Source organism: Branchiostoma lanceolatum, chromosome 6, assembly GCF_035083965.1.
Source record: "Branchiostoma lanceolatum isolate klBraLanc5 chromosome 6, klBraLanc5.hap2, whole genome shotgun sequence".
In the NCBI taxonomy this organism is placed as follows: Eukaryota; Metazoa; Chordata; class Leptocardii; order Amphioxiformes; family Branchiostomatidae; genus Branchiostoma; species Branchiostoma lanceolatum.
In genome coordinates, this window is record NC_089727.1 from 16,214,802 (window position 1) to 16,224,756 (window position 9,955).

At 42.1% G+C, this 9,955-nt stretch overlaps 1 protein-coding gene across 1 annotated transcript; it reads left to right on the forward strand.

Moving 5' to 3' along the window:
• The first annotated feature begins 631 nt into the window (after positions 1-631).
• Positions 632-7,074, forward strand: LOC136437510 (sialin-like). Its single transcript, XM_066432124.1, has 12 exons — positions 632-1,091; positions 1,571-1,768; positions 2,006-2,089; positions 2,331-2,490; positions 3,025-3,117; positions 3,296-3,382; positions 5,197-5,324; positions 5,532-5,681; positions 5,884-6,016; positions 6,130-6,374; positions 6,582-6,728; positions 6,979-7,074. The coding sequence occupies exons 1-12, from the start codon at positions 996-998 to the stop codon at positions 7,072-7,074; spliced, it is 1,617 nt and encodes a 538-aa protein (XP_066288221.1). The 5' UTR covers positions 632-995.
• The last annotated feature ends 2,881 nt before the right edge of the window (positions 7,075-9,955 follow it).

Here is a 9,955-nt window from a genome sequence, read left to right on the forward strand (position 1 = left end):
CAATATCAACATTGTAACGTACAAATGTCTTTTTAAGTATTCTAGAGCCTACGTTTTAAGAAAATGTTGAGACTCTGTGTCTGACAACGTGTTTGGACGTAGATGATACTGCAGATGACCTTTTTCGAGAGTCCTATCAATGAAACCGAACGGATACAGGCCTACATTGCTTGTAATTCAGGACGGTATAGGTTGTCTGTACCTGTAGCTAGTGGTCCGAAGCTTACGGTGAGGGTAATAATGCAAAGTCATTCTGTTCATATATTACGTGAAAGGTAGGAGTAATAGTACGATAAAGTGAAGCAAGCGGCAGGGCAAACATAGTGACTTTACTATCATTTGTCTGTAGACTACTTTGGACAGTTACTGTGCATTTTTCTATGTTCTTCAAGTATCGCGCTAGAAGGAGACAGACTGATGTGGACGATAAAGGGTAACCCTAGCACAATTCTTCATCATAGACCTCAGTATAAATACATGCTCGCACGGCTTTAAACAGGCGGAGAAACATTTACAGACTATGCATTTTCTTTTTAGAAGAGCTGATATTTCTTTCCTTGGGTTTAACATTTGGCTCTGTCCGTGCGGTCTGAAGATAAATACGTTTTTGATAAATTGGACGATAATTGGTAAGATTACGTTACCTGTAGCTAGTGGTCCGAAGCTGAAGGTAATAATGCAAAGTCATTCTGTATATATATATTACGTGAAAGGTGGGAGTAATAGTACGATTAAGTCACGTGAGACATGCATGCGTCGGTGACTGGTACATACTGGTACAGCGACATTGCTCTCAAGGGACGACGTTCTTTAGCTGAGCGATCTGAGACTGTGAAAGGAAAGGTAAGTCTCTCAACAATAGTACAGGCGATATGTTCGAACCCCTCGTTTGCTTCCATTTTATTTTCGATACACTGCCCTGAGAGTACTTTTGTCACTGTGATACTTTTCTGATCACACTGTGATACCGTGTATTAAGCAGAACTTTGAAAAAAATGGATGCGACAGGCAAGGAGATGACGTCATCATATGTTGGTGGCAAAACTGAGACAAAGTCTGACCGGGACTCTGAGAAAGGAAGCTGTTGTCTGGTAGGTAGAACATGCTAGTTCTTACGTTTACTTCCAGGTAGAACTTTTTAAGAGAAAAAAAGGCACCTCTACCCATGACCTATTCAAATCTGTTTGCATAAAGAACCACATGTTTTATAACACTGAAAACTCATTTATGTGTACATGGAGTCTGCAGTTTTGTGTCTTTATCTTTATGTCACTTTATGGACACAAGCTATCTAAAATGATATGAAAGATGCATTCAGTCTGTATGTTACGCCGAAAGGCGGTTGTATCAGCTAGATAGATATAGATACAAAAACTATCTGGTACGACTTGAAGGTGCCATTAAAGTAAAACTTTTATTGTTGTCTAAAAATTTCATTCGCGTTGACCATCGCCGTCCAGTAACGGTCTATTTATTTGTTTTTCTTGGTGTGTGCTCAAGTTTATTCCCGTTAGCTTGGACCTTTTCGATTTCTTGTCACTGTACGTTTTTGTATATGTTGGCGCTGCAGTTGGCCGACAAAATCCCGGCTCGGTACGTCTTGGCAGTCCTGTTTTTCTTTGGCCACGTCTCAATAATGACAACCAGGGGAGGGTTCTCTGTAGCCATTGTTGTCATGGTGAACAGTTCAACAAGAGCGACACCTGCCAATCAAAGTGACACCTACCAGCTCTGCCCCAGCACTGGGTCTGGAAATACATCCGTACAGGTAGGAAAACATTCAGGTTATCATTCCATGGGTAAAATCACACATACACGCACTCTTCAAGTCACAGAATTACAATATCATACTTTAGGACATCCCGTTTATCAACGGGAAGTGGGAATATTTCATAAACATGCCATGTGCTGCGCCATGCAATCAACTAACATATTTCGACAATATGTGTTAATAAGGGGAACACCACTTGCCATATCATAATGATTTCTACTGTTGTACGCACAGAACGATCAAGGGGAACTGGACTGGAGCGAGAGCCTGAAGGGAGTTCTACTTGGTGCCTACTTTTACGGCTACATCATCACGCAGGTGAGCGACTGAGACTAATAACATCATTTTCCAGCTAATATTTTTTTGAGGGGGGGGGGGATATATCTCGTGTATATCATACCATACCAGGCCGGCTACACAACATAATTGATTTTTCTGGCGCTGGGTTTACAAAGTATTTCTTTAACATCTCTCCGAGTAGGTGGTTGTGTATGATCTTATTTTTTGCGTGTGTCAAACTCACAGACTTAGTCACAGTACATTTGTTTTGCCCACACAGGTAGTAGGTGGCGTATTGGAGCAAAAGTTTGGCGGCAAGGTCGTGTACGGGACGGCCATGTTGGTCGCAACGGTTCTGAACGCTCTTAGTCCCGTGGCCTCACGGTCGAGTCCTTGGGCGATGTTTGCCGTCAGATTCAGCATCGGACTTGTGTCGGTAAGTTATATATCGCGACCCTTTCCAGACAGACGATTTGCAAGCTTTGGGAAAAAATGTATATTTGAAGATTAAATCGTAGATTGTCATTCATTTATTTATTTATTGGTTCGGCATGTAGATACCAGGGTTACCCAACTAGACTAAGGGCGAACCCATGTGCGGCCGAATGTAGATTTTTGGACCATCGCACTCCGGGGCATGCCCCTACTCTTTTTCGAAAGGTGTGGTGGGTTATTCTAAGTGCGCGGGGTGTGTCTCTTGTATCTAGTGTAGATTTTGTGTCTAGACCGTAATTTATGATATCATCATATACTAGCTATTTGTCTTGTTTATGATTATCTAAATCAGCCCAAAGCGGTTCAATCAAATTTGAATGCAAGCGTGTTTTCATGAAAATGATTCTGACATTTTTCAAAAATGCAAATTGACTGGCGAGCCGGGTAGTCTGAACGAAGGCCTTTCATGCTCTTGAACACCTGTGCTTCACAACTAACGTTACTTACAATTACCATACCTCAACACTCTTTTACTCCAGGGATCGGAGTTCTGTTGCCCGCACTGTACGGAATCTGGGGCCGATGGGCTCCTACTGCCGAAAAGACAAAACTGCTGGCAATTTGCTACATAGGTAATGACTTGTACGTGTGCCCTGTGTACCTTTATTGGACCACACTTTGTCTTATTCACGAATTGTGCTGGAGCCAGCCTGGATAGTGTTGAAGTGTTTATGGCATTTAAAGATCGCTTCAAATTCTTATGCCAGCCTTTGTATTGATATGGTCTATTTTTTTCAATCGTCAATGTAGGGTTTCCCCTTGGTAACATCATCAACTACCCACTGGCGTCCTTCCTAGCTGCTGAGTTGGGCTGGGAGTACACATTCTATATTCCTGGTAAGAAACGGGTTGAAAATGTAAAATGTAATAATCTCAATGAGGTCGTTTGATAAACAAAAAGGTATAAAATCGTTGTTCTTAATGTAAATAGGAACTAGGTACCGATATCGAAGTAAAACGTTTGCGCCCCTTGCGATTTCTTCTAGTACCACAGCATACGCATTTTGGTTGAGAATATAACATTGTCATACGCTTGTACTCAGTCTGGGAGCTTTCAGATAGACTTAGATGAGTTTGCAGCTCCTTTTGATGGGACTGCAGTTGTTTATCGGTTAGTCAACCAACATGTTTCAATGGTTTAAAGTGCTTCAATTTTTTGCGTTTCGGCGCCTTCGCACCGGAACGCAATGTCCTGGCTTTTACCTTCGATGCATGCATATCGCATGCAGGATGCTTCGATGCATGCTGTTTGGTTCAACACTGTGTCGCACACCAGAAGACCTTATATGGCAATACGTTCCCAAATCCTTGTATAGCCGTTGCCTTATATGGCAAGGGAGCACGAAAAGGCAGGCAGGCTACATTTGCATGACACACAGGAGGGCGACCGCATGTAACTGCTACAACTGTTCGGAAATATCATTGCATTGTGGTTTCGGACTTTGATATCCTGAAAAATGACCATATTACATCTATTCCACAAGATTGCAGAAGAAAAAAAATGATTTCGTCAAGAAAACGACCAAAAATCGACATAAATGATACCATATAGTGAGGTTATAGCATTACGTACAGAGAGATGGGTTACGTACCGCAGCTTAGCCCATCTGGCAACGCGAAGCACTTCGGACCCAGAAGATCCGGGTTCGTGTCCGTGCATGGATTTTTTTTTCTTTTTAGATATTGAATATCAAAAATATATATTGATATTATATTAATCTATCAATATCATATTTATGAATATCATTTTTTCATTTTTTCATTAATAAATAAAGAAATATTTTATATTTGTTATTTTTAAATATTCATTTAATATATACAAGGCCTTTGTCTTATGAACAGGACTTCATAGATTCCAAACCCGGCATTCGAATTTTTCTGTTCATTGTAATGGAAAATACCGTGCAGCGGCTCCTATGCGCGGTAAGATGATTCTTGCAAAACACTCGCCACTAAACTTCTATCCCCGATGTAAACAGAGGCTCTTGATGTTGTTTGCTAATCAGCGATCCTTTGTTACAGTAGCAAATGCTCCATTGTTCAGTATCGACTTCATTCAGACAACACGGACGTGGAAAGTGGCGCCGCTCGGCACAAAACTATGGGAATTTTCATGAATTTTAGCAAAATTACCCAGGAAAATAAGGAAGAAATGTTGTAAATGCGGAAACCAGAATAATACGGATGAGGTAGCTGTTGATTTGTTTGACATTTGGTAGTCATTTTAGATAGAACCTTAGCTGTTATGAACTTATATTTCACTTAATTACCATAGTGCTGATGATTCAATGGTGCTTTTTCAAATTTTATGTTTTATTGCGTGCCATGTACATAATTACATTGATAGCTTTTATAATGAGCCTATTGTACATTTTACAAATAAGTACAAGTTGTAGGCCAAGACCAGCTTTTTCAAAAGCACTTAAGTTAAGTGACGTAACTTCAAAATTGCTTTCCCCAATCTGCCTTTCTCTATTAAAACAGTGCTCATTTCCCAAAATGACAATTTTTCTTATAGACTGAACAGCCCTTGAGTGACTTCCTCTGGCAGATTTTACTTCAAGTAAAGGGAAAAGACAATTCACACTCATAAACGTAGCCGAAACGCCAGCTTTTTTGAAAAGCTCTTGTTTTATTACTTATGTTCATAGGAGCTTTCGTAGCAGCTTGGCTCTTGGCATGGCTCCTCCTGGCTTACGACTCTCCTGCAAAACATCCACGGATCTTGGAGGAAGAACAGAAGTACATAGAAGACAGTACCGGGATGAGGGAACAACAGGTTAAAAACTTTCCATACCTACGGTCTGTCTAATTACATGCAGCTCATGATGTTGTTGGTGCCGTGTTATGGGTCTGGCTAGACTAGCGATAGAAGCATTTGGCGGTTAGTACACAGTACATGTAGTGCGGAGCCTTGAGTTTTGAAAATTATGATATAACGTTATGATAGATAAGAAACTGAATGTCACAAAATTCTTCATGACAGAAACCAACGGTTCCTTGGCTGAAAATACTCACATCGCCTGCAGTTTGGGCACTCGTCATTGGACAGTTCAGTTCGAATTGGGGAGTCTACTTTCTGACTACCCAACTGCCGAACTACATGCAGAATGTGTTGGGGTTCAACATCAGAACGGTACGTTACAATATACCCAAGTAATTATGACATTTATTTGAATGGGAATGGATGCTACAGATCATCTTGTAGTCTTACCTGAAATACCATTAAACCCTCGCTCTACACCCCAGAAGGTTTTGCTGTCTGGTGAAGGATGTCCATGGTTTATTCGAGCTCTCACAATTCTACCAGACCATATCACTTCCTTTCTATCCTCCAGAACGGTTTGCTGTCTGCTCTTCCGTTCGTCCTTACCATGATTTCCATGATGGCGTCAAGCGTTGCAGCTGACCGCTTGATTCAAGGCGGAAAAATCACCACGGTGTGGATAAGAAGGGGATTCGTCATCACAGGTAAGATTCTAAAACTATTTCTAAAGCTGCAGTCTACCTAAATGGCATATGAACACACCAGGCCTGTATGATGTGGACTAATGTTTTGCATTGTTGATGCTCTCGCAACCCATGGTTTACCGGAACGGTGATCTGCGGAGTGATCCTGGCGAACCTGAGGGAATGTAACCCCGTGGCTGCTGTGGCCCTCCTGTGTATCACAGAAGGTTTCAACGGGATGACGGTAGCAGGTTTTCGTGCCGTCCATGTTGAATTCGCGCCCAGGTTCAGCGGTGTGACCTTCGCTCTGGCCAACATGGGAGGAACCGTCGCTGGCATCTTCGCTCCGCTGTTGGTCGGACTTGTCACAGATAATGATGTTAGTACACAAATGATTTTGAAAACTAATCATAAATAAACTCGCCCTACACTTACACAAAAGACTGGACCGGATCTTATACATTTAATAATCGTTTTTATCGTGGCTTCGGTGAGTTAGAAAAATAACGTTGCGAAGTTCTATTAGGGTAGTTGTCAATACTTACAATAGTATGGACATATTTACAGTACTTGTGGACTCTTTCAGCCAACGCTTGCTGGCTGGTCCACAGTCTTCTACATAGGAGCAGCTATCCAGGGTGTGGGAGGGATCTTTACCGTGGTGTTCATGCGCACTGACGTCCAGCCCTGGGCTCTTGAAAAGGGCGACGGAGAACCCAGCATTGATGATCAGGTTCGTAACAAGGGAAAATAACATTTAACATCTATTTATTAACAAAAGTTATGTTGTGATGACGAGACCCAAAGTCGATGGGGCAATCATTTACTTTACCTAGCGGAGATGTGTAGTTAGCTCATCAGCCAATGGGAATGAAGGAGGATTGGATTTGGTCTCAAATAGAACTTTTCCACCTGAAAGGTAGATGACATTACATCCGATAACGGTGGGATGCCACAGACTAACTTTTCTGACTTGTTTTCAGAGTCCCGAACTGGCCGGATCGAAGGACCTCATCATCGCCAATGAATTTGCTGAGGTGCCGACGAAGGTTGTGGAGATGACTAACACGAAATTATGAGCAATCTTTCTATGATTCGGTTATTTGTTTACTGTGAGGCAACTTCTTTCAAAAAGCTGGAGGAAATCATAAGCTCGTGATTTTATGGAACAGGACTGCAATAGGGGCTGTACGAGAAACCTCGGGCTCCATGGAGAAGCTCTGGAGAATTCCTCAATGGAGGTTGCTCGTACAGTTCGCAGCAGTACTTCAGCAGAGCCACAAATTAAGCCAATTTGATAGTCGGCGTCACCATGCAAAAAAACAACAACTATTAACTATCTAACTGAACAATCATACTGCTTACCTGGCGGTGAAGTTAAGTTAGTCAATTTAGCTAATGGGAACGATAAAGATGTCGAGTTGATTACAAACTTGTCCATTCTACTTTTAGATCGGCATTTCATCCGATAACAATTGGATTGAGTCGACAGGCTGTTCTCCTGTGCTTTCACAGGACGTAGTCATCACCAATGCCGAGATGACAATTAAGGTTGTAAAGATGTCTAAAGCGATATTATGAGTAATCTAACCGTGCTTTGATTATTTGTCTTCAGCGGGGTAACGAATTTACAAAGTTGTGTTGGACTGAAGATACCATGAATGACAATGTTCCTCGATGTCAATTACAAAGCAATTACAATGCGAACAAGCATGTGAAATATTTGTTTTTATTGTCCTATAGAGGAAGACAATGCTGTGTCCTGTGTAATCAAGCTACATGGAAAGAGGGCGTAGATGCATGTCATCGCTGCTAAAATGTATGGGTAGCTTAACCACCAAAGATTCAAGATCATAGCACGTCCAGGCCAAAATATTTAAAAAACGGAAGTTCTGCTGCAGTACCAAGGTCACATACCAGGGGACCCAAAACCGACCTTGACCTTTGTCTTCCCAACACCTACCCACATACCAAATAACATCATAATCTATCCAGAGGTTCTTGAGTTCTGCTGACTACAAAAATAAGGAAACACAAACAAAGAAACAAACACACAGACAGGCACACCCAAAACAATATTTCTATTTTTCATGGAGATATTTATCACGTCACATATCAAACATATCACTGGTGACGAGGTTCCCACTTAAGTTTGACATATAGCTTGTTGGACAGCTGTTGCCATAGCTTCGACCTTCAATTACTAAAGAAATACAATCCAACATGTGTATACCCTGTATGACGCAAGCTCAACGGCGGTGAAGCCTTGATATACTAATGGTCCAAAGGCGAGAGTAGCAATGCCTATAGTCATGCTAGCCTGACTAGATCGAGCTCCTATAGCTAGCGGCAGTCCGACGTTTACCACTCTCGGGGAGGGAGTCAGTAACCTCCGCCAGCGAGAGATTGTATAAACACGGGCTATAGTCATACCAGGCACATAAAATTTGTGGCCATGGAAGTATTGTACATCTCAAACATATCTCTTCTGTATCAATATCACAAATGTTGCCAAGAGAAAAATAAAAAAATGCAATAGCTGTCGGCATAAACATAAGACACAGATGCCTCTTTGACACTGCGGTCAGGGATCTAACAATAGTTGTAAATGTATGGTAAGTCCAGAAAACATCCGTTAGAGATTCACCTTCCTAGAAGGTTATGACAACTTGTGTAGGCGCAACCGTAATGGGTGGCAGTTGAGCTTGTTGGATAGCTCTCTCAGTACAACATAAACATTCCTGCATTGTTTGTAATCAAGAGTGGTATAGATTGTCTGTATATGTAAGTAGTGGTCCAAAGGTGAAAATAATAACGAACGGTCTGTCTGTTTATATAAGTGAAAGGTCGTGCGTAGTTTTCAACAGCCTGACAGCGTGTACCACCCCGTGACTGCCCTGGTGCACACGCAGAGGTTATAGTTGCATATTTAGGTCTCCCATAGCAACTTTCTTTACCCTCTGAGAAGAAGTCAATACGGCACTAGTGCCAACGTTCAGTTGGAAGATCTGATACCGTGAAGGTAGGTCTTTACACGATACTGCTAATGGCCAGAATACGATAACATCGATGTTGTCCAAGGCCGTAGTTGTAATCATTTGTAGACGAGACTGTTGCTATGCATCAGATAGCTCACTATAGGACGAGTCTGTGTAACGAGTCAGTGCAGTGATAAATTACACAGCAGAGTCCAGTACATAAATGACGGTGTAAGTCTTGGCATCTTAACCCTAACGTTAACGTTACGAACCCGAGTCACTTTGCGCGTAGAAGGGTTTAGGTACAGAACACACCACACTCGGGTTTCGCGAAGCGGAGAGAAGAAGGGCGAGCCTGGAGCCCTGAATTACAGTCTATAGGGGGTGGGTATTGCTGAAAAAAGGGACGACAAGGGCGTACGCGCAGACCAAACATGGTAAATTTGCCACTTATCGGGCCTTGGCCTCGACCTATGGCCCATATCTTAACCCGACTTACTTACTTTACTTTGGTCGAGCTCCCGCTCGAACCAAGCTTGAAAACTTCCTCCATTCCACTCTATCCTCCATCGGGGACTTGATTTCCTTCACTTCAGTAAGGTTAGTGTCGGCTCTTAGCATGTCGATAAAGGTGCCTTTTGGTCTTCCACGGCCTCTTTTCTCTTTTGTGGGCTCCCATAGCACAAGTCTGGAGGCTATTATATCAGGATGTCTGGTGCAGTGAGCAGCCAATCTCAATCTTCTTGTTTTTGTTTTCTCTGAAACTGGTGGCAGGTCTTGACAGTGAGCAAAGCCGAACAGTGAGCAAAGTGACAAGGGATTGGGTAATGTTCATGGTAATCATCTTTGTCTGTGTCCTGTACATGTTAAGTCCACTTCTAAGTGTATTGTAGCGTCATTGTAGCGTCCTTGTCAAAGATATTGTGACTTATATATGATGTGTGCTATAATGTTCCTACCTGTATGACACAGCACTTGGTAC

What these genes read in the sequence shown, in the direction of transcription:
- LOC136437510 (XM_066432124.1), top strand. Translation starts at nt 996, where the DNA reads ATGGATGCGACAGGCAAGGAGATGACGTCATCATATGTTGGTGGCAAA. An exon ending in AGAAAGGAAGCTGTTGTCTG is followed by an intron (nt 1,092 to 1,570) that starts GTAGGTAGAACA and finishes TTGGCGCTGCAG; the next exon opens with TTGGCCGACAAAATCCCGGC. An exon ending in TGGGGTTCAACATCAGAACG is followed by an intron (nt 5,682 to 5,883) that starts GTACGTTACAAT and finishes TCTATCCTCCAG; the next exon opens with AACGGTTTGCTGTCTGCTCT.